This window comes from Sus scrofa, chromosome 4, assembly GCF_000003025.6.
Source record: "Sus scrofa isolate TJ Tabasco breed Duroc chromosome 4, Sscrofa11.1, whole genome shotgun sequence".
In the NCBI taxonomy this organism is placed as follows: Eukaryota; Metazoa; Chordata; class Mammalia; order Artiodactyla; family Suidae; genus Sus; species Sus scrofa.
In genome coordinates this window covers 3,537,926-3,562,767 of record NC_010446.5, presented here as the reverse complement: position 1 = coordinate 3,562,767, position 24,842 = coordinate 3,537,926, and the positions used below count along the sequence as shown (strand labels likewise).

Below are 24,842 nucleotides of genomic sequence, written 5' to 3'. Positions count from 1 at the left end.
GGGTGGGTGGGTGTCTGCTATGGGATTATTCTTAGCGCTCCACTCTCTTCGCAAAAGTGGCGCCTCCGCCCTCCAGGCTCCGGCACGCTCGCTCGGGCTAGCACGCCCGGCCCAGACACCGGCGCCAAGGAGAGCACCGGGTGGGGTTCGAGAGGGGTGAGACGGTGCGGAGGCGCGGGAGAGGCGAGGGCTCCTGAGAGAGGAGGGGGCGCTGCGGGAGGGGCCCCGGCGACAGGCTGCGTTTAACCCTCTGCGCCCCGCACCCAGCCCTGCGCAGCGCGCTCAGCCGCCTCCCCGGACTCCTCCCGGGACGCGGGGAGCCGGGCGGCGGCGCGCCCAGCGCTTACCTATGGTGGTGATGACCGTGATGGCAAAGTAGAAGGAGCCGGCGAATTTCCACTGGACGCCGGCGCGGTGCGGCTCCGACTGCAGGATCACCAGCTCCAGCTGCCGGTAGTCCTCGCTGCTGATGTTGTACTTGCCCTTGATCCGGATCTCCTCGGCTTTGAGTTTCTCCTCCTCGCGCATCTCGTGGTCCGACTCGAGGGCGTCGAAGACGGCGGCGCCCACCAGCAGGTACGTGAAGGTGCAGACGATGAGGGACAGAGTCCGCACGTTCTGCCTCTTCATGGCCGCCAGCAAGGAGCCGGCGCGGGGGGCATGTCCCGCAGGCTCGCAGCCGCGCGCGTCCCACTGCAGCGCCCGGCGGCCGCCGCCGCCTCCTCCGCCGCCGCCGCCGCCGCCTCCAAGTTGTAAGCGGCGGCGGCAGCAGCAGCAGCAGCAGCAGCAGCAGCAGCAGCGGGGAGGCGGGGGGCGGGGAGGCTGGGGGGCCCCCCTCCGCCGGGGCCGCCACAGCCGCGGCCACCGCGAGGTGGCTGGCGGGGCAGGGGCGGCGCGGGCCCGGGCTCGGGCGAGAAGGCAGACAGGCACAGGAGGCTGCTCGAGCGCCGGGGCCAGGCGTCCGGGAGCCCCGACACCCTGCGCCAGACCCGGCCGAAGCAGCCCGCCCCACTGCGCAGGGCCATGCACGGCGGCCCCGCCGGGCACCGCGCGGGCCTCGCTGCCCTCCGCACCCCGCCCCCCGCTCCCGCCGGAAAAGCAGGGGCGGGAGCGGGAGCCGAAGCGCGGCCGCCCGGGCCCGCGCCCCTCCGGGTCCGGCTCCGAGGAGGCGGCGCCCAGCTCGCAGCCCGCAGATCTGCGCGCGCCCCGCGGGACCTCCTTCCCCTTTTACCCCTCCGCTCCTCCCCTCGAGGGGGGGGTCAAAAAGTTTGCGAAGTGGCAGCGTCTCCGGAGTCCCCAGCGAGCGGGGAAGGGGCCGAGCAGGTGCAGCGGGCGGGGCGGCCGGATGCCCGAAGGTCCGAGCGCCCTGTGTCCACCCGGGCGCGCCGGCACGCGGCGGGGTCCCTGCCAGGCGTCGGCCGGTCCGCGAAGTTTGCTCGCCTCAGCCCCCGAGGCGCGGGAGCAGGGCGCGGCCCCCGGGCGGCAGGGCCCGCGGCAGAGCGGCCTCGGGGGCGGCCGGGGGACGGCGCGGCGGCGGCGGTCGGCCAGTCCGCTCCTCCGGGGGCGGCGGGCGCGGTGGCGGCGGCGGCGGGAGGGGTCCCGCGGGCCTCGTGGAGTTGCGGGGTGGGCGCGGGCGCATGAGCCGCGCCGGGGTCGGGGTCCTCCGGCGTCCGGGGAGGCGGCCGCAGCGCTGGTCTGCCCGAAGCGCTGCGTGCGTGCGCGCGCGCCGAAGGGAGCCCGAGTGTGTGTGCGTGTGTATGTGCGCGTATGTGTGCCCGTGTATGTGTGTCTGTGTGTGTCTGTGTGTATGCGCGCGCGTGTGTATGTGTGTGTGCGCGCGCACGCGCGCGCGCGCGGCAGCCCAGCTCCAGCGGGAGGGCCACGGGGGGGCGGGGGCCGAGCTACGCCGAGGCCCGGCCTCCCTTCCTCCCTCCCTCGCTCCCGCAGCCTCCCGGGCGCGCCACCTCCCGCCTGGTCCCCAGCCAGCTGGCGAGGCAGCCGCGGCGGCTCCCGCTGCAGACCGAGCGCGGCGCAGGGCTCACGCGAAGGGAGCCCGGGAGGGGCGGCCGGTGCCGCCGGGGAAGGGGCGGAGGCGGGCAGAGGACTGGGTGTCGCCCGAGTGGGGGTGGGGGGCGGAGCCATCAGCAGGTTGCGGCGGGGGATGGGAGGATAAATAAGGCTGGTCGGGCCATTCTAGCCCAGCTCCCCGAGAGCACATGCATCCAGGAGAGGCGGAGAGTTTGAGGGACCCGAGGTTGGAAGAGGAAACGGGATGCAGCCTGAGAAGGCTGACAAGCAGCTTAAGGAGAGGAAAGAGCTGGCGGAGAGTGGGAGCCTGAGGGGTGGGTCCGTGGCCTCCCGGGAGCGCGGCGGCGCACGTGGCTCCCCTGGGGTCAGCCACCTGGTGCGGGCGCGTGTCACTGGTCTGGGGCACCACCTCCTCGCGTGGTGGGGTCCTGAGGGCCGGGTCGGACCCGGAGAGCATCGCTGGCGGGTTGGCCCCGCACCGACCAATCTAAGCTGTTCCCCAGGAGAGCACGGAGGATGGCAGGAGCCGCCACTCCTGGGGTCCGGCCGCTGGGGAGGACGCCGCATTCCGCGTTCCCAGTCCACTCCCTGTTGCTTTTCCGAGAAGCACTCCTTGGTTCCCCGAGGCTGGGCGTGGGGTGCACCCAGACCTCAACCCTGGTCCTACCCCCTGCTCCCGGCACTGGACGACCGCGCCTCTCCGGAACAACCTGGAGAGGAAACCCGAGGCTCGGCAGGAGCGCAGCTGTTCCCCGAATCCAGACAGGAGGGCTCCCTCGCTTTACCTCCTGCATATTTCAGCCTCCTTTGCCCTCTCCCTCACCTCTCTCCAGGTCGTCGAGAGGGGTTCCCTGGACCACCGGCCCCTTTAATTGCCTCTTGAGCAGTGGAACTCGAGGTGGGCAGGCAGAAATCATGGAGACCCTTGGCTCCCCTTCCCTGGTCAGGCGACCTCTCTTGGATCCCAGCCAAGAACTAGATTGAGACTTGGGAAAAGGGGCGCCCCCCGGCGGCGGTCTTAAAGAAAAAAAACGGGCCGAGGCTATACCCCGGCTCCAAGGGGTAGGCTAGGGAATCAGACTCAACTCTTGCGCAGCTCGCTCCGGAGCTCTGATCCCTCTGGGTCATCCCTGGGGCCGTGCTCGGGCTCCTGTCCACAGAACTCAGGGTCGAGGGAGTCTGGGGACCCTATGCCTCACGGAGGCTCTCCGGCCGGGATGCGCTCCATCATATTTGGGGGACGTGCGGGCGTTTTCGCGCTGGGCTCACGGGGGAAGAGGACCCGTTCCCGCGCTGTGCGCGATGTCTGGGTAGCCCGGTATCCCCTGGGTCAGAGGGCGCCCCTGAACACGAGGACGGGGAGCCCCACACGGAGTAGGCACTCTCCCCAGAATTCATTTTGGATACCAAGGCCCCCGCGCTCGGCGAATAAGCCTGGCCGCCCGGTGAGTCACCGCGAGCAGGCGACAAGGATTCCCAGCAGCTGGTAATTAATTGCGCCGTGGCTCAGCCCACGACGGAACCCCACTCGGGCCTCCCGCCGCCCTGCAGCGGCGCCACCCCTGAGTCACAGCCGTCGGGCCTCCGCCGTCCGGAAGCCGCCTGCCAGCCTGGGCGCCACCAGGGGGCACTGGACTCCGACCCACAGGTCGCCCCGCTTAGAGCCAAGCCCTCCTCGGAAAGTCCACGCTGTCCCTGCCGGCAGTGCGGGAGCGGGGGATGGGGTGCTCTCGCCCGCAGACTCCAAGCTTTGCAGGGAGCCGCTTTTATTCCGTTTACATACAACCTTTCAGGAAAACGGAACCGCTCTGTGTGCGAACTGAAAGGGACCTCGGAGATAAACTAGTCCAAACCCTTGTTTTACAGATGAGAACACTTCCAACGGGAGACAGTCACGTGCCCGGGGGGGCGGGGCACGAGTCAGTTCCAACCGAGAACTAGCACGTGAACCTCCTCCTGGCTTCTGTCTCGCGCTCCTTCAAGGACCTAACTGCCTTCGGACCCCAAGTTCACGTAGCCATGAATGGCTACCGACAACTCCCCAGTCCGGTTCTCCCTTTTCTTCCCCTCCCAAGGACGCCTTTGGACTCAAGAAGAGCCCAGGGAGCTGGGTCTCTGGTGGGATCTGGAGGGCTGAGGTGGGATGGAAGAGGAGGGCTTCCTGTCTGTCCATCCACACCCACACTCTTCTCAGCCTATGATTTCCTTCCATGGACTTGACCTGCAAGTAGAAGGGAGCTCCTTGGAGCGGAGCCTGGGTCTTGACATCCCTGTGTCCCCTGTATTCATCCCCAAGGCAGTTGCTCAGCTAGCAGTGGGCGTTGCTGCCACATAACTGTCCAGAAAGAGGTTAGGCTGCTTAAAGTGCCTCTGGAGAGACCACCTCTCTCTCTGCCCCTGTGGTCTGGGAGCAGCAACTCCAGTCCAGCCTAGAAGGGTTTCAGAACTCAGGGGTGGCCAATCAGGGCCAGGTTTCCCCCCACCCGCCCCGCCCGCAGTGACTGGCTGGGCGTGGCTTACCTCTCAACCAATGAGAGCCCTGGGAAAGGACGTCTTTGAGGAGCCAGAGTGGACCGAGGGAGGCAGGTACTGAGGCTGCCGTCCCGGGGGCACCCAGGAGCCACCCTACGGAGCAAATGCATGCACGCTGTTGCGCTGCTGGTGCCTACGAGCTTGCAGCCTGTTTGTGCTCCTCCAGTGATCCGTCCCTGGGCCTCTCTGGACCTCAGTGTCTTCTTTAGTAAAAGGAGATGTATCTTATTCGATAATTGAGACCATCTCAATTTTGTAACTCCATCTTCTGCCTACTTGTTTGCCAGGTTCTTTACACGCGGTGGGCGTGTCCACAGCCACTGGGGCTAAGAAGCACTATCCTCTCTTACCCAAGGAGGCCCACCGTTTATTCTGGTCCTGCAATGAGTCAGAGTGGACCCCGGTCCTAGCCCAGCGCTTCTTCCATATCAGCCCTCCGTGTCTGTGAAGGATTCCGCGGGAGGTGAAAGGCAGGGGGTACAGTGCTCCAGGCCAGGCTCCCCAGGCCGATGTTCTGGTGCCTCCATAGGCCTCTCTGGTCCAAGGCCGGTTCTGTTTGCCAGCTGGGGGCCAGAATTGTCTGCTGCTCCCAGAACATCCCAACTCCTGGGCGCATTGAATGCTTTGCGATATGAATGCCCGCATCTTTGGAAATAGGCAGAGGATGCAGAATCGTCATCCTCACTTTACAGACGGAGAAAGTGAGGCACCAAGGCCAGTGGTTCAGAATCACAGAGAGGAGTCGTGATGAGTCGGCCCTTCCTCGGAGCTGCGGGGGAGCCCCACAGGCTCCTGCCTCCTGTCCCAGCTTTGCCAGGTCTCGCTGAGACCTCATGGCCTGTGACTTTTCTAGCGGATGGCATGTCTCCATTTTAGACTCCAGCGGTGGCAGGTTACAGAGGAAACACACTGTCACCAGGCATCCAGCCCCATCCAGAGTTTCCCGCACTCTTCTTTGGGCTGTGAATATGTGTGTCACCAGGGAAGGGGCAGTCTGTGGTTACACAGTTTGGGAAAACTGGATTAAACAGGGGAGGACCTAGGGCTTCTCAGAGCCTTCAGTCTGCTAACAGGCTTCCTGTTCCCCAAATTCATGTGATCGTGGACTCGGCCTTTGGGCATGGAATTGGCCTCAGCACTGGGTCCTGGGTCTGCTCTTTGGGAACCCCTAACCCAGCCCTGAGAGCTGGGCACAGGAGGCCTGGGTCCCCCCGTGGCCCCACACAGACAAGCCCTCTGCCAGTTCAGGCTGCGATGGTCTCCAGCCCTTCACGGGTCCCCCTGCCTCCAGCGGAACACCCTTCTCCCCACCTGCAGCCGGAGACGCCTTCTGAATTTGCTGACCCTGGCACTTCCACAATGAAAGCCTCCAGGAGCTCCTGGGTCAAGTCGAGGCCCACCCTCTGGTTTTCCCGCCCTGAGATCCCACCTCTGGTCCCCTACTCTCACCTCAGCTCCTGCCTCCCTCCTTCCTGCCTCCCGCTCAGCCATCCAATCCCGTCGTTTCCTCAGCATATCGACTGTGCCTTTGTTCACTCTGTTCCCTCTGCCTACCTACCTTTCCTGGTTCTCTTCAGGCCCTTGTCGCCTCATCTTTCAAGATTCAGCTCCAGCAGCATCTCCTCCAGAAGCTTCTCCTGAACCCAGGCTGGACAAGGCTCCTGTGTCTCTGCACATACGTCCATCCTGTGGCCCCTTTGGTGCTGGTCACATCTCCCCAGCCAGACCATGAGCTCCTTGAGGGCAGTGGCCATGCCCGCCTCAACTTGGTCATGAAGGACCTGCCACAAAATAGGTGCACAATAAATGCTTGCTGAGAACTAAAGAGAAGAGCTGGGTTCACGGGCCAGTGGGCCTGAGGTCATCACCCCAAGTGAGATCTCTCACAGGAAGGCAGGAAGAAGCGGATGCTGAAGAGGGAAAGGAGAAAAAAAAAAAAAAAAGCTGTGCAGATGGCAAAGGCAGTTGCCCGCCAGGACCCCCAAAGGCCTGAGGTTTAAGCCTCTGATATTCCTGGGGGTCCAATGCAGTGAAGAAGAAAGATCAGAGGTGGGAGTTCCCTTGTGGCACAGCAGGTTAAGGATCTGGTGTTTTTTCAGTGCTGTGGCTTGGGCTGCTGCTGTGATGTGGGTTCAATCCCTGGTCCGGAAACTTCCACATGCATGGGCACAGCCGGAAAAAAAAAAAAAAAAAGAGGTGGGAAGGGAGTGCGGCCAAGGGTGAGCTCACCAGTGTTGGTGTATGGCTGCCTTCTCTTGGCCTGTACCCACGGCAGACATTGCTAATCAATGCCAGCCCTGTCTTTGGCCAGGATCTGCGGCAGCCTGAGAGTCTTGAACATAGGGGTACACACAGGTCTCATCCTGGGCTTAATGCTCACCTGTTTCCTTTCAAGGCCATCAGCAATCTGGCCCCAGCTGGGGTGAAAAGAAGAGTTTATACCCAATATGAGAGGACGTAAGGAGCCATGAGAAGTTCTTGAGGGAGAGAGTGGAATCACAGTGGTGGTGGATGGCACCCTGGGGTGCTGATCTTGAGTAAGGGAGCCTCTCTTGAGCACCTGCTGAGCTGGACATCAAGCATCCGTGATGACTGTGAGGCTGTCTTCATCCCATTGGGCTGGTGATGAAGCTGAGGCACGAAGCTTAGGACAGCGACCGTGACTTCGGAGTCTTTGTGGGGTGGGGTGGGGGGGAGTCGGGGCTGTGTCCTTCTCTCCAGGCACAGGCAACCAGGGCTGGACCAGTGTGATGGCAAGAAGGCTGAGAAGGAAGAGGGAGGGTCAGCCCAGCCTCTGGTACACAGGAGAGGCTCAAAGTTGCTTCATTGACTCCATGATTAAACCCAGAGATGCCAAGACAAGTCCCAGGGCTGATGTGGGGAGGACCAGAGGGGAGGGAGGCAGGAAAACAGCCCAAGGCTTCCAAGACACAGGAGGCAGAGCCAATGATGGGAAACGGAACCTGCAGCCAGGCCTGGCTCAGTCTGCCCAGGGGGCTCTAGAACGTCGTGTACAGGGCGGGGGACATAGTTCGTGGAGGCTCAGTCAGAGCCTGTGACCTCTGGCTGCCCTGAGTGTCTGTCACCAGCCCCAAGCTGGGTGGGGCTCCTCCCCGAGACGTGAAGCCCTCAGGGGTCTTCCTGGGGGGATTTCTGGGCCCCGAAGTTCTCCACGTGTGATGAGGTCTCCAGTGGTGGCCACGTGGGCCCAGAGCCCTGACTGGCTCCCACTCTAAACCGCTGCAGGAATGGTCAGCATGCTGAGTCAAGTCAGGCGGTCCCCAAGTTACGGTGGGAACTTCATCTGGCAGACGAAGAGCCAGCCAGCTCCTCTGGGACTCGGGGTCACTTGGCGAATGAGGGGAGCAGGCAGAGGCCAGGCCAGGCCTCCTCCTTGAAGCCCAGGACGGCCCCCGACGCCCCAAGCGCACACGCATGCCCTTGCTCTACCGGAGGAAACGTGATTAATGGATTTCAGGCTTCTTCCTGCAGCCCGAACCACTGGCCATCTCCACACCTGATCCATAAATAGCTCTGTCGCGTTCCCCACGGAGGCCCAGTGCTGCCCGGATCCATTCAGTCGGGCCATCAGCAGCAGTTTCACGGCTGACAGCTCCCAAGAGGGGCTGTTGGAGGTGCATGGACCCTGTGTCCACCGTGGAGGGGGGGTGGTTTCTTTAACGGAGGCCAGCACAGCGGGGCCGACACCCATGGGAGGCTCTTCTAAAACCAAGCGAGGAGAGGGGAGGGCAGCGTGTCCACGGCCTCGGTGGGGCCTTCTGAGCAGCCAGAGGGCATCCTGTCCCCAGCCTCTGCGTCTGGGTACCCGGGGATTGGCAGAGCACAGGCTCCTGGGCATTTGCTGACTAGATTAATGAAATGGATTCACGAACAATATACTGGTGGCTGGGAAATGGCCTCAGTGGCCCTTCTCTCAGTCACCTCCTCACCAGCCAATGCCCAAAAGAGACACCTATAGAGAGAGGACATTTGTTGAACTAGCTCTTCTGCCTTCTTAATAATAATGATAATGTAAATAAGTAAAAGTTAAAAAGAAAAATCTGCTCTTAAAAATAGAATAATTCCCTGAGAATGTGCTAACCGTGGGACGCCAGGGAAGCTTGAACTTGGGCGTGAGATGGGAAGACCTCTTGCAGTTGTTGGTGTGATTGGACAGGAAATCTCGGAGGTTGTTCAGTGCAGGGAAGGGGCGAAGCTGGGACATGAAGGCAGGGCCGGGGACTCTCTCCCTCGAAGCAGCCTGTCCCTAACGTCCACATGGGATGTGACCCAGCTCTCCGTCACGCCCAGGCTGGGTTCTCCCAGACGGACCCCAAATTGCGCTCAGTCAGCCCCAGCTTCCACGTCAGGCGGCCAGGGTCCAAATGCCAAGGTTGTTGTTTCCACCTGCGATGCCCGTGGGCCAGTGAGGGACACTCAGTGTCTCCCCCGCCCCCGGTTGGTCAGGGAAGGACAGAAGAGCCATCCCCCTCCATATGGACGAAGCTCAGGGAAGCCTGGCATCCATGCTGGGGGCACGTGGTGTGGGTCCTCGTCCCGCACAGAGGACACACTGCCCTCCCTGCTCCACCTCGCTGCCCGCTGGCCGGGGAGCCCTGCCAGCCGCCACCTGCTCGCAGTGGAGATGCTACTCCATGGCCAGCTCCCTCTGGGTGGGAGCTAACTTTAGCCCAGTCACATGGAGCCATCTCTGTGCCTGTGCCAAGAGTTTACAGATCCCTGCGGAAGGTGTTTAAATATTTTTCCTTTTCAGAAGCTTGGTTCTCGCCTCTGCCATTTTCACCTTTGTGTGGCAGAAGGTATTTTTGCAAATGCAGCTGAGGTGGCAGCGATTTCGCAGCGAGACGCGGCGTCCCTGTACACACTGCTGCTATTTTGGGGACTCGCAGGTGTATCGTTTGTCTCATTAGGGACCTGTCACCTCCCAGGCAGACGGAAGAGAGGGCAGGTGCTTCCAGAGGCTCCCAGAGGCCCCTGCCCCTGGTCCCCAGGCACCTCCCCCAGGAAGCCTCCCTGGCCCGTGGGCTCCCCTGGCAAACACCCTTGTCCCCAGCACTGTTACTCCACCCCCAGCTCTGTCTAGCTTCCAAGGACAGGGCCTGCCCGATCTATCTGTGTCCCCAGCGCAGAGTAGGGCTCAGGAAACATCCCGAGTTGAATTAACGCTGGGGACTCTGCTAGTGCCTGGTGCTTCTGAGAGATTTTCTCGGCCTCTGGGCTGCCCTCTACCCCAACATCACCTGCCAGACCAGGGGTTTTTGTGCCAGGCAGATGCTGAGGGTTGTTGCCCAAGATGGTTGGGGAACAGAAGGTCTGGAGTTAGAGACCCATGGGTCACATGGGCACTGCAGGAGCCCAGACCAGCCTAGACTGGGGGACTCCGGAGAGCTTCCCGGCAGAGGGTCCTTTGCCTGCTGCTCCCCAGGCCGTGGAAAAGGCTCATGGCCCGCCCTCTGGGTGCTGTGAGCTTGGAGCAGGTTCAGTACACTCTGGGAATCTGCACCTTGTAGGGCCGTGTCCAGCATCTCATTCTCTCCCCACGGGGCCAGAAAGGATGCCGGCAATTAGGTCTTTTTCCTCACTTGAAGAATAAGGAGACCACAGCCCAGGGGAGTCCAGAACTTACGGGAATTCACAGAGTCATTGTCATCAGCAGAGCTGGGACACCATCCACCTCCCAGGCTGCCTGAGCCCAGGCTCAGTTCCCTCAGCGGGTCTCCAGGGAGTCTACGCAGCTCGGCAATCCAGCCGTTGCCTCCAGCACCCACAAGGGGGTTTGGGGGAGCCAGTAGCAAGGTCCCTGCTGTCCCAGTGTCCTGCCAAGAGAGTAGACAGTAAAGCAGTTAACCAGCAGGGATGGTGATTTTGCAGGAAGAGGAACACAGGACAGTGAAACGTGTGCTGGGCAGAGGGGGATTTTGGCTGAGTGGTCAGGGATGGCTTCCTGGTGGAGATGGCACTTGAACTGAGACTTGAATGCCATTCGGGAAAGGGCGTCTAAGCAGAGGGAGCAGCGATGCAAAAGCCCTGGGGTCAGAAGAAGATCTTGGCTTATTCAGGGAAGAGCCAGAAAGCAAATGTGGCTGGGATTTAGGCCCAGGGGAAGGTAGCACAAGATGAGGTCAGAGGTCAGAGGTCAGGACTCTGAGGCCCCCAGGAGGCTGGGCAGCAGGGCTGGATCATGAAGGTGCTTGCAGGCAGGCTGTGGGAAGAAGACGGGTCTCACTTGTGCATCCACAGAAGTCCACACATGCACTGCATGGGGAGGAAGCCAGGACACATCCATCTGCCACCGTGGACGGTGCAGGGCCCCTGGGGAGCTCTCTGACCTAGAGGAAGAAAGGCCCCCAAGAAACGGGTGGCCAATTAAAACAATGATGACTCCAACTCTGATGACCATGAAAGGGCTGTGCTGCATGCAGCTTATGTCCCCAGCCTCCCAGAGGCCACCACTGAGCATCTCCTGCTCAGTTCCAAGGTCCACAGGGGGCCGGGGCTCCAAAGGTGAGTTGGGAGAAACCACTGCAGCTTCTGATGCTGTCTGGCCTCCAATGACCTAGGACAGGCCTGGCGGACAAGGTATTCTTTCCATAGCACCAAGAAGGGTCCCCCGTTCCCCCAGGTCTCCAGCACCTCTGCTCAGATGCCTAAGATCTCTTTCATGGTGACAGGCTGAATGACTGACCCTTTAATCATTACCCTTTTTATTTATCCTTAATCACAAACAGTACATTTTGCATAACATCTAAAATATAGAGGAAAATATAAAGAAACGAAAGAAAAAAATCCTAAGGATTTTCCCCAGGGAAGTTAGCAGCATTTCTGTAATGGGTCTAGCCCTGGGAAACACTGACATTAATATCCCTCAAGTCCATGGATGCTGAGGTCAGACCTCCCCTAAGTGTCAAGGGCACGGGAGCAGGTGACAGGGCAACGGTGATGGAGTTGCATCTCTGACAGATCTCACCACAGTCCTGAAAGCTTCTGCCCAGAAACATCCCCCATCACTTCTGAACTGACCATGTTGGCTAAAGCAGGCCACATGACCAAGCCTGGGGGTGTCTGTCCACTCTCATACCTAGCAAAGACTTTCACCCAAGCATCCTGTCCCCAGCCAAGTTCCCACTCACCTGTGGGAGATCCCACAATAGGGAGATCCTGGGAGTGCACTTCCTGAAATCGTGTTCAGCTCCTGCATCCCTTAACGTTAAGAAAAGACTCGAGAGAAGATTCACACCTGAAAATAAAAGAGACGGAACAGAGCCCCCCAAATGAAGAAAGATGAAAAGGGAAAGGCATAGTGGAGGCCAGAAGATGTTGATGTGCGAATAAATTAAACCAAAATGAATAAGGATAGACCTGTCTCAGACTGTGTCCTCTAAGTGCTAAGTAAGGGTTCCTGAAATGGAAGGCCCATACTGAAAGGAAAGATTCTAATGATAGCCTATTCATTAAATCCATAGCTCAGCATTAACCAAGAATTATGGCTGGAGGTAGAATTATACTTTGGAGAATTATAAACTTTGCAAGGATCTCATCTTCGAAAGGGATGGGAAGGAAGACTGCAAGAGATGTCTGGAAGTGGACTGAGGAGCAATAACTGGGGGGAAATAGCACATCTTACTGTGTGGAATGTTGGCATCCTATTTTCAGAGTAGAGAGTTTTGGCAAAGAGAGTAGAGGAGGTGGCCATCAGTGCTGTGTTTGGGGTCTTAGGGTCTATCTGCTGGGCAATCACAACAAAATATCACAGTCCGAGGGGATTACACAACAGACATTTTTTTCTCACAGTTCTGGAGGCTGGAAGTTCAAGACCAAAGGGCCTGCAAATTGGGTTTCATTCTGAAGTCTTATTTCTTGGCTTGCACATGGCTGCTGTCCTGCTGTGTGTGCACACGGCTTCTTCTTTGGGCAAGTCCTGGGAGGACAAGCAGGAGAGAGGGCGAGAGCTCTGGTGTCTCGCATAAGGACGCTAATCCTGCTGGAGGGGGGGCCCCAGCCTTACGACCTCATGTAACCTTAATTACTTCGGTAGAGACCCCGTCTCCAAGCAGCTCCTCTGAGAGTTAAAGCTTCAACATATGATTTTGGGGAGACACAAACATTCAGTACACGAGAGAAGAGCATACGTAGGGACTTCTGCATTAACAAAGGGGAAAATGGAAGGAACAGTAACTTGACCAAACCATCAGAGACGAGGAAGAAACAATGGTGCAAAATAAATCATGAAGACCAGAATCTTGTAGGCACCGCATTAAACATATGTGTTCACACCTTAAATGGGAAGAACTGAATTCTCCCACTGAAGGACAGACACTGTCATGTCGAGTTCAACAAGCAAAAGCAAGAAAGAAAGCCAATTATCAGCTGTTTATTAGAAATGCTCTTGAAATAAAATATTCTAGATATTTTAAATAAATTGCTGAGAAAATATTTACATGTATCAAGCGAATGAAAATAAAGTAAGACTGGCAAATATTAATCTCAAAAAGGTTACTTCTTTTTAAATTAGAATGTTATACTATGAAGTGCTAGACAATCATTGGCCTGCAATTTTTTTTTTGAAAAAAAGTTAAATATATAATCAAAACTTACTAGGAAAGAGAACTTGATAAAAATAAAATTAAAGGTGTTCCCATCATGGCTCAGAGGTTAACGAACCCAACTAGCATCCATGAGGAGGTGGGTTTGATCCCTGGCCTCGTTCAGTGGGTTAAGGATCTGGCATTGCCACGAGCTGTGATGTATGTTGCAGACGTGGCTTGGATCTGGCATTGCTGTGGCTGTGTCACAGGCCAGGGGCTACAGCTCCGATTGGAACCCTAGCCTGGGGACCTCCATATGCTGCGGGTGCGGCCCTGAAAAGACAAAAGACTAAATAAATAAATAAATAAATAAATAAATAAATAAATAATAAAATTATTGTGAGAGACAACAGCAGATTATTATGAGAAATGGACAAGAGTATTAGAAATTAAGCAGTTAGAAATTAAGCAGTTAGAAATTAAGAAGTAAAAGTTCCTGTTGTGGCTCAGTGGGTTAAGAACACAACATAGTGTCTGTGAGAAGGTGGGTTTCATCCCTGGCCTCACTCAGTGGGCTAAGGATCTGATATTGCCATAAGCTGTGGCGTAGGTTGCAGATGTGGCTTGGATCCAGTGTAGCTGGGGCTGTGGTATAGGCCAGCAGCTACAGCTCCAATTCGACCCCTAGCCCAGGGACTTCCGTATGCCACAAGTGTGGCCATAAAAAGAAAAGGAAGAAAAAAGAAATTAAGAAGCAACTGAATTTATTACATGGCCATTGACTGGATCATAGTTTGAACAAATCAGATCTTTTAAAGTCATTTCAGGGACAATGTGGAAAATTTGAATATGGATGTAGTTTTAGAAGATAACAGAAGATCACTGTTATTTTTTCAGGTGAAATAATGCTATCATGGTTATGTAGGAAAGCATCCTTCTTTAGTAAAGAGGCAAACTGAAGTATCTAGGGATGAAATGCCATGAAGCCTATAGCTGAATTCTACATACCTCAGTTAAAAAAAAAAAGAAACATGGCAAAATGTACATGGTTATTGAATCTTGGTGATGAATGTATAGCAGACATTACCTCTCTGCTTTGATGTATAATTGAAATTAAAAAACAGTGAGGTAAAACCACCAGAATTGAATATTGTGACCAGTGTGAATGTATATATGATATACGGTTCTATACATATATATATATTTCAAATAATGAATACATTTTCATGTGCCCAGAGGCCACTGATGAAAATCAGTATATAATAGGCCATCAAGACAACATGACCAAATTCAAAACAAAGGAACAAAATTTTCACTGGCGTCATGCTCCAGCCATAGCCCAAACAAGTAGTAATACATAAGAAAAGGGGAACTAAACATACTTTACTTGCAAATTTAAAACAGTCCTGTATAACTCTTGGATCAAAGAGAAAAGTCAAAGGAGAAATTACGTACTATCTGGAAAACAAAGAAAAAGAAAATGCTTCGTGTTAAAACATATGGAGTAAAGTTAACAGTTTAGAAATACGCAGCCTGAAATCCCTTCATTAGAAGGGGGAAAGACTAAACAAAACATCATATTTAGTACTTGTCTCAAGAAATTAGGAAGAAAAACAACAAAAGAAACAAGAAAAGGGAATTCATAAAGATAAGAATGGAACTTGATGAAATAGAAAAAAAAAATTTAAATAGTGGAAAGAATATTGTAAATGCAAAAGCTTGTTCTTTGAAATGGCTAATAAAATAGAAAAAACCCTCGTGAGTCCAATTATGCAGAATGAAGCCTCAGTGAGAGAGAGAGTAAAATTAGACAAGATTAGGAGTGAGAAGGCAGACATACCAATATAACTACAGATACAGGGGAGATAAAAATAATTATGAGAGACTATTATATGAAATTCTGTGATAACAAATTGAAAACCTCAGGGAAATGGATGATTTCCTAGTAAAAGTAAATTACTGAAATCAGCCCAAGAAAAAATGGAAAATTTTAATAGACCAATTACCATAGAAGAGATTAGAAGGTGATTGGCGATCTATCAGTGAAAAGACACCAGAATCACAGGCTCACAGCTGAGTTTTATCTAATTTCTAAAGAACTAATCATTTTAGTACTGTTTAAACTATTTGGGGCCATAAGAAAGGACTGGAAGGAAACTCCCTTATTCATTCTGTGCATCTAGAATAACTTGAATGCAAATGATACAAAATAAGAGGAACTGTAGGCCAATGGCACTTATGAAGATAGGTGCAAATTTCCAAATAAAATACCAGCAACTAATCAAGAGAATAATGCATTGCCCTTCCAGGTTAATGTGGGAAAGCAGGGTGAGGTTGAGGAGCCTTGGAGATGTTTTGTAGACTATTGTCACCCCTCTTCCCCAAGCGTCTCTCCATGACAAAGTAAGGACGTACTAGGCAATGATCAGGGGGCTCAAATGACCCAGGCTGGACAGGACCAGGGTATCCAAGGGAAGTTTTACTATCTGTTAGCAGACAGAGAAAGACAAATATCATATGAGATCACTAATATGTGGACTCTAATAAAGAATGATACAAAAGAACTTGTTTACAAAACAGAAACAGACTCAAAGATTTCAAAACCAAATGTATGGTTACTAAAGGGGAAATGTGGGGTGGGGGATAAGTAGGTGGGTAGCAGGGGCGTACTGTTTAGCACAGGGAAGTCTACTAAATGCCCTGTGGTAGCCTATATGGGAAAAGCATCTGAAAAGGAATGGATATGTGTATATGTATAACGGATTCCCTTTGCTGTACACCTGAAACTAACACAATATAGGAAGCCACCTATAAGCCAATAAAATTTAAAAATACCAAAAAACCTGTTAGCAAATACCAAGATTTTATATGAAATTTTTATGGGGTTTGTTTCCAAAACAGGCTCTAATTTTTTTCATCATCTTTTCAATGTTCCATTTTTTTTTTTTTTTTTTGATCTGCAGTCCACTGAGGCAGGGGAGTTTTCTTGGTTTTCACTGAGCACCAGAGCACAAGATCTAACTATTGAATTCTCACAGCACCTCTGTGGGGAGTTGATATGATTGACACTGAGTCTTGGAGAGGCGCAGTGGCTTCCGAGAGCACTCAGGCGGTGCGGGCAGACTCCAAATCTCAACCCTGCGGAGACTGACTGCAGAGCCCAAGCTTTCAATGGCAAACGTGGAAGCCATACATGGACATCTCCTGATGACTTCCTGGTTCCGAGAGGAGTTCCAGTTTGTTCAGCCAAAACCAGGATCAACAGAACAAAGACTGGATTAGGTATCGGGAGCCCTGGGTTCTGTTTCACCCTCTGCCTGCTGGTGGATCGGGCCACAACTTTGAAGACCTCTGCACTTCAACTCTCGGAATCCCTGTGTAGCTGGTCTCGGAAGGGCCAGCAGTGGGTCGCTGACCACGGTGCTGAAGATGCTCCCACACCGAGCTCCTCCTCCTCCGGCTTCCAGAGGAGCTGGCCTGGGTGTCTGCCAGGAACACACTGTGACTAATCAGCAGGTTTGAAATGGCACACTAAATTCTAAAGGTGGAAGAAGGAAAGAATTTCTGTATTGGTTTGCTGAATCCATGCCAAAGGAGGTTTCTTTCTTTCTTTCTTTTTTTAACCAAAAGCCATGTCTTTGACAATTCTCGTCACTTGGGCCTGAATTGAACATCTCAATTTTGGAGAAAGGCATAGAACTAAGTTTCCACTGCCCTGGTGAATAACTGGAACATTACCTGAGTCCCAGCCCCCTGTTTCCCCTCTCAAACCCCATTCTTTTTCTTACTCCAGAGGGAATCCATGCTAAGTTTTATGTCAGTCACTCACTTGTTTGTCTCTGTCCTTTTTAAAAAACCATTTGTGCATATATTCTTGACAAATACACAGATTTGTTTGGGGGACCTCACGTAGTTAGAATTGTATTGCATGTGCTTTTCTGTTGCCTGCTTTCTTCCACTAACATGTTTGAGGTGTACCCAAGTTGTTGCATATTCAGCATTATATAGTATTCCACTATACAAATGTGCTTCAAGGGATTTCCACATTCCACTCTTACTATGGAATGTGGAATTGTGACCTTTTTCCTGCTATTAACAATTCTGCTACAAACACTCTGGCACACGATGCATGTTGCACAAGCCACTGTGTATTCATTACGTTGTGTACGTGGTAGTAGAATTGTAGGGTCATAGAGTATGACCAGTTCACCCTCCCAGAGAGTGGTAGAAATTACTGGTACTCATTCCCCCCTCCTCCCTAGAAGAGACTTGCCCCATTTGCAATAAGGGAAGGCCATGAAACTTGCTCTTTTCTATGGATTGTGAGCATAAGTGACACATTATCTCCAGGTTGAATAGTCTCATTACAGTGTGAGACTTTCTTCATATTTCTCCCAGTTTGCAACTTGTCTTTCCAGCTTCTTTGTGGTATTTTTTGATGAACAAAAGTGCTTAATTTTAGTATAGTGAAATTTATCATTTTTATGGCTTGTGCTTTTTGTCTTATTTAGGATATCTATCTCTACCCTAAGATCATGAGATGTCTTGAATATCTTCCAAATATTTTATATTTTGCCTTTCACATTTAGGTCTCAACCTAGAATAGATTTTTATATATGGTGTGTAGTAGGGACAATACCTCTTTTTCCCTGTGGCCACTCACTTGCTTTCTTGGAACTATTTAAGGAAAATCTATCCTTTTCCTACTGGCACATGAGAATGGTACCTCGTATATAATATGTCCCTAGATGCATGGGTCTGTCTCTGGGCTTTCCATTGGCCCATTTTTCTATTCCACAGTGTTTACTTGTTTAACATTATAATGCATTTTGACTTCTTCTTTGAGAACACTTTGGCTATTATTGGGCCTTTGCATTTATATGTGAATTTCAGAATCAGCTTGCCAAGCTTCACCCCCCCAAAAAAGTTAAGATTTTTTATTGGTGTTGCCTTGAATCTATAGATCAATTTAGTGAGAATTTACAGCTTTATGAGACAGAATCTTCCAACCATTTATTTAGATCTGCTTTAATGTCTTTGAATAAATATTTATAACTTTCTCTGTAATGGTCTTGCACGTTAAGGAAAAGATTTATTCCTGAGTTCTGTGTTAGTTTCCTATTGTTTCCATAACAAGTTAGTATACACTTGGGGGCTTGAACAATGCAGATTGATTATCTTACAGTTATGGAAATCAGAGTCCAAAATGAGTCTCGCTGGGCAAAAGTCAAGATGTCAGCAGGGCGTTGTTCTTGTGGACAAATCTCTGAGCAGAATCTGTTTCCTTGTCTTTACCAGCTGTTGGAGGCTGAGGTATTTCTTGGCTCACAGCCCCTTCCTCCATCTTCAAAGTCAGTGACAGTGGGCTAGATTCTTCTCATGATGCCACCTCTCTTCTGGTGTTCTTTTGTTCCCCTCTTTCCATTTTAAGGATCCTTGTGAATATATTAGATCCACCTATATATTCCAAGATAATATCCCTATATTATTTTTTTTAAGTATAGTTGATTTACAATGTTGTGCCAATTTCTTCTGTATAGAAAAGTGACCTGGTCATACATACATATATATACATTCCTTTTCTTATATTATCTTCCATCATGGTCTGTCCCAAGAGACTGGATATAGTTCCCTGTGCTATACGGTAGGACCTCATTGCTTATCCATTCTAAATGGAATCATTTACAAACTCCCAGTCTACCCATCCGTCCTTCCTCTTGGCAACCACAAGTCTCTTCTCTATGTCTGTGAGTCTGTTTCTATTTTGTAGATAGGTTCATTTGTGCCATATTTTAGATTCCACATATAAGTGATATCACATGGTATTTGTCTTTCTTTTTCTGACTTACTTCACTTAGTATGATAATCTATGGTTGCATCCATGTTGCTACAAATGGCATTAGTTCATTCTTTTTGTGGCTGAGTAGTATTCCACTGTATATATGTACCACATCTTCTTTATCCATTCATCTGTTGATGGACATGTTGTTTCTGTGTCTTGGCAATTGTGAATAGTGCTGCTATGAACATAGGGGTGCATGTATCTTTTTGAATGAAAGCATTGTCTGGATGTATGCCCAGGAGTGGAATTTCTGGATCATGTGGTAGTGTTTTTTATTTGGTTTTCTGAGAAACCTCCATACTATTTTCCATAGTGGTTATACAAATTCGCATTCCCACTGAAAGTGTCGGAGGATTCCCTTTTCTCTGTACCCTCTCCAGCATTTGCTATCTGTAGACTTACTAATGATGGCCTTTCTGTCCAGTGTGAAGTGATACCTCATTGTAGTTTTGATTTGCATTTCTCTGATAATTAGTGATGTTGAACATTTTTTTTTTTCATGTGCCTACTGGCTATCCATGTTTTCTTTGGAGAAATGTCTATTTAGGTCTTCTGCACCTTTTCTGATCAGGTTGTTTTCCTGTTGTTGAGTTGCATGAGTTGTTTGTGTATTTTGGAGGTTAAGCCCTTGTCAGCTGCATTGTTTGCAACTATTTTCTCCCATCCTGTGGGTTGTCTTTTTCTTTTGTTTATGGTTTCCTCTGCTGTGCAAAAGCTTGTAAGTTTGGTTAGGTCCCATTTGTTTATGTTTGTTTTTATTTCTGTTGGGAGACTGACCTAAGAAAATATTTGTATAGTTTATGTCAGCGAATGTTTTGCCTATGTTCTCTGCTAGAGTTTTATGGTTTCTTGTTTTATGTTTAAGTCTTTAAGCCACTTTGAGTTCATTTTTGTGCATGGCGTGAGGGTGTGTTCTAGTTTTGTTGATTTACATGAAGCTGTCCAGTTTTCCCAGCATCACTTGCTAAAGAGACTGTCTTTTTCTCACTTCATATTCTTGCCTCCTTTGTTGAAGATTAACTGACCGCAGAGGTCTTGGTTTATTTCTGGGCTCTCTATTCTGTTCCACTGATCCTTATGTCTGTTTTTGTACCTATACCACACTGTCTTGATGACTATAGTTTTGTAATATTGTCTGAAGTCTGCAAGAATTATACTTCCTGCTTCTTTTTTTCTCTTCAGGATTGCTTTGCCAATTATGGGTCTTTTATGGTTCCATATAAAGTTTTGGATTATTTTTTCTAGTTCTGTGGAAAATGTCATGGGTAATTTGATAGGGACTGTATTAAATCTGTAGATTGCTTTGGGTAGTATGGCCATTTTAACAATATTAATTCTTCCAATCTAGGAGCATGGGATATCTTTCCATCTCTTTGAAGCCTCTTTAATTTCCTTTATTAATATTTTATAGTTCTCAGGATATATATTTCTCAGGATATAAATCTGACCTCCTCAGTCAGATATATTCCACTTTTTTAATTGGTGCAATTTTAAAAGGTTTTTTAAAATATTCGTTTTCTTTCTTTCTTGTTTTTCTAGGGCTGCCCCTGAGGCATATAGAGGTTCCCAGGCTAGGGGTCTAATCAGAGCTGTAGCCACTGGCCTACACCACAGCCACAGCAACGCCAGATCTTTAACCCACTGAGCAAGGCCAGGGATCGAACCTGCAACCTCATGGTTCCTAGTCAGATTTGTTAACCACTGAGCCATGACGGAACACCTAAATATTCATTTTCTAATATTTCATTGTTAGTTTACAGAAATGCAACTGATTTCTGAATGCTAATCTTCTATCCTGCCACTTTGCTGAATTCATTTAACAGATCAGGTAGTTTTTGTGTGGAGTCCTTAGGGTTTTCTCTATATAGTATCATGTCAGCTGCATATAGAGACAATTTTACCTCTTCTCTTCCAATTTAAATACTCTTTTCTTTTTCTTTCTGTCTTCTTCCTTCCTTCCTTGCTTTCTTACATCTGATTGATGTAGCTAGTACTTCCAATAATATGTTGAATAAAAGTGATCTCCCTATTTTAAAGTCAGATGATCCGAGTTCCCATCGTGGGAAATTCTTTAGGAATTTTTCAGTGTAATTGATGATAATGTGCAAATAATGACAGTTTTGTTCCTTCCTTTCCAGTCCTTAGCCTTTTGTTTTTATATCAAAGTTTCTGTGCTGGCATGGACCAGTTATACAATACTGAATAAAAGTGGAAATAATGAGCTTCTCTGTTTTCTTCCTGATTTTAAGAGATCTTAAAGAGAATGCTTACATTAAAAATAATATTTTGTTCCTGATCTTAAAGAGAATGCTTACATTAAAAATGTTTGCTGTATATATCTTTTCATTAGGTTAAGAAAAATCTTCTAGACCTAGATTACTAAGAGGTTTTTGGGTGGTTTGGGTTTTTTTGGAAAGTCATGAAACAGTGTTAACTTTTATTGAAGTCTTTTCAGACATCCAGAAGAATAATCATATGATTTTTCTTCCTTGATAATATGGTGGATTCATTAATGTCTTTTCCAGTATAAAACTAGGCCTTCATTCTCTGAATAGATATAGATCCATCACAGTGTTCTATCTTTTACACATATCACTGAATCTGTTTGCTAACATTTAGATTCAATTTTTTGCATCTACATTGATGCATGATTTAACCTAAAATTTTCTTATGTTGTCTTTGTTATATTTTGATATCAAGGTTATATTAGCCTCATAAAACACATCTGACCATTTTACCTCTTTTCTTATATTAAGAAACATTTTGTGTATAATTAGAAATTTTTGTTTCTTGAATTAGAATTCACTGGTAAAAAACATCTGGGCCTGGAAATTTCTTATTGAAAAGCTTTTAAAGACTTTTAACTATGGATTTGAATTCTTTAGTGGTTTCAGGGTTATTCAGCTTATTTTTTATAAATTTTAATTTTTACTATACTTATTAAAATTTATATTTCATTTACATTTTCAAGTTTATTGTTATGAAGTTCTTCATAATTTCCTCTTACAATATTCTATTACTGTTTGCAGTATCTGATGTCCCTTTTTTATTTGTAATGTGGCTATTTGTGCCTTTTCTTTTTTCGTTAATCTAGTCGGAGGTTTCTCAATTTTATTAGCCTTTTCGAGAAACAACCTTTGGCTTTTTGCTATTGTGAATCTCTTCCTTATTTTATTAACTTATGATATTATCTTTATTATATATTCTTCTACCTTCTTGATCGCTCTTCTGCCATCTTTTTTAGCTCCTAGAGACAGTGCTTTTTTCATTAACTTTCACATTTTCCTCTTCTGAATATAAGCACTTAAGTTTATAAAACATTCCTCTAAATACTGATTTATCTGCATCATACAAGTTTTGATGTACTTTTATTATTGTTCAATTTCAATATTTCCTACTTTCCATGGTGATTTCTTCTCTCAACTCTGAGTTATCAAGAAGTGTTTACTAAATTCCAAATACATGAGAATTTCATAATCATCTTTTTGTGACTGACTTCTAACTTAAATATATTGTGTTCAGATAATTTATCTGTATGATAACAGTCCCTCAACTACTTACTGGACCATAAAGCAATCTTAGTATATGTGCTTGATAAAAATGTCTTTCTACGGCTGGTGAGTGTATTATATAAATATATTAAATCAAATTAATGATGGAATTTTACAACCTTTTTGTATCTTTAATAATTTTGGTCTTCTCAATCTTTTAGTTACTGTGAGAGGTTTATCTGTTTCTTCTTGCAGTTCTATCGGTTTTGCTCTATGTGTTTGAGGCTATATTACTGGTTGCATATACATTTGGAGTCACTGTAGCTTCTTGGTGCTATTACTTTTATCATCATGATGTTATTATCTTATCTTTAATTCTTGAAGTAATTTATTTTTTGCTTTAGCCTTGCCCCCACAGTATGTGGAAGTTTCTGGGCCAGGGATCGAACCTGTGCTACATCAGCAAGCTGAGACACTGAAGTGACAACACCAGATCCTTACCCACTATGCCACAAGGGAATTCCTATACCGATTTTTATTAGGATTTTTCTGGTGCATTTTCCCCCTATCATTTTACTTATTTATTACATTCTTATGTTTTAGTGTCTTCTGTAAACATCATAAACAGGATTTTGTGTGTTTTGTTTAGTCTTTTATCTGGGATATTTAATTTACTATAAGTTCTGATACACTTTAGTTTCCATCTACAACTTATTTTATAACCACTTCTAGGTGTTAGTTAATTGCTCTGGGCCTCATTTTTCTCAACTGTAATATGAGGATAATAATACCACCATGGTTTTCTTTTTTTTTGTCATTTACATTTATTTATTTGGTCCTTTTTCTTTTCCTTCTTTTCAATTGAATAATGTTTTCCTTATTCCAGTTTTTAGAGCATCTAGTTTATAAGTTGTTCATACCACTTATTTTCTTAATGTTTACCCCCAAAATTGAGATTTTTCATAAAAGCACCAAAACTTAAGTCTAAGTTACTCAATATGTTTACCCTCCCTCTGAAGCTTTAAAATAAAAATTAAAGCACTTTGGAATACTTTGATTCTGATCATCCCCTTACCTACATTTTTGTTATTTTGCTATGTATATTAACTGTTTTAGCTTCATAATTATTATGCAGTTAATATTTGTTTAGATTTACCTGCATGCATGCCATTTTACTTGCATCTCTGACTTTCTGGCTTGTATCCATTTCTTTCTGCCTGGGATTTATTCTTCAGAATTTCCTTTAGTGAGGTTTTGGGGGTGGAAAATCCTGTTTTTGTTTACATGGAAATGTAATGTAATTATTTCACCTACTGAAAAATATTTTGTTGCTCAGCACTCAGATCCTATGCCACTGACTTTTGGACTTCGTTTTTGCTGATGAGATGTCAGTTGTCAATCAAATTTCCACCTCTTTGAAAGTGATCTGTCTTGTCTTCTAGCTCCTTTTAAATCATCCCTTTATATCTGGTCTTTCAAACTGCATTATGACATGTCTATTGTGTCTTTTAAATGTTATGTTACTTGAACTTTGTCAGGCTTTTTGTCTTTATCAATTCTGAGAAGTCCTCAGTCATTATCCCTGCAAATATTGCCATTTCTCCGTCCTCTTTACCCACTTCTCCAGGAACTTGATTAGACGTGTGTGACAGAGTCTCATTCTGTCCTCTGCTTTCTTAAGTCTTTTTCATATTTTCTGGTCTTTCTGGGATGCATTTTTTATAACATCTTCAGCTCTTTCACTCACTAGTTCACCCCCAAGCTGGGCTTAATCCGCTCTTCAACCTATTCATTAGGTATTTAATTTAAGCTCTATTTTTCTTCTTTCCTTCCTTTTCTTTTCTTTTTCGCTTTTTGGAGCCACACCCATGGCATGTGGAAGTTCTCAGGCTAGGGGTCGAATTGGAGTTGTAGCTGCCGGCCTATACCACAGCTGCAGCAATGCCAGATCCCAGCAGCATCTGAGACCTAAACCACAGCTCATGGCAACACAGGATCCTTAACCCACTAAGCAAGGCCAGGAATCAAACCCATGTCCTCATGGACATTAGTCTGATTCATTACCACTGAGTCACAACAGGAAATCCTTGGCTCTATTTTTCAGCCGTAGGAGTTCCATTTAACTATTTTATGATGTTCCCAATCTTTACCCATTTTAATCTTTTTCATTTCTCAGAACCTATAAAGCATATTTATTTTGTAGTCCATGTCTGATAAAGTCAATACCCGATTCCTTTCAAGCCTGAGTTTGCTGATTTTGTTACTTCTGGCTCTTACAGTACGATATATTATTTTCTTGTGTATTTAATGACCTTCTTTTGAAACTCTGAATTATCCATTTTCCTTGGAGATTTGGGACAAGAGTAGCTTCCTCCAGTTTACTTCTGGTATGTCTGGTGTGCT

General features: G+C 48.6%; 1 protein-coding gene and 1 long non-coding RNA gene across 2 annotated transcripts in view; one reads left to right on the top strand and one right to left on the bottom strand.

Moving 5' to 3' along the window:
* KCNK9 (potassium two pore domain channel subfamily K member 9) overlaps window positions 1–682 on the bottom strand; it is an 81,163-nt gene extending 80,481 nt beyond the window's left edge. Inside the window, exon 1 of the mRNA XM_021088862.1 lies at window positions 348–682. Within this exon, the coding sequence (XP_020944521.1) occupies window positions 348–630 (283 nt within the window). The 5' untranslated portion in view covers window positions 631–682. The remainder of the gene's footprint in view (window positions 1–347) is intronic.
* Window positions 446–6,486, top strand: LOC106507414. The gene is made up of 2 exons (XR_002343054.1): window positions 446–576; window positions 4,848–6,486. It is a non-coding gene; the product is annotated as an uncharacterized LOC106507414 (long non-coding RNA).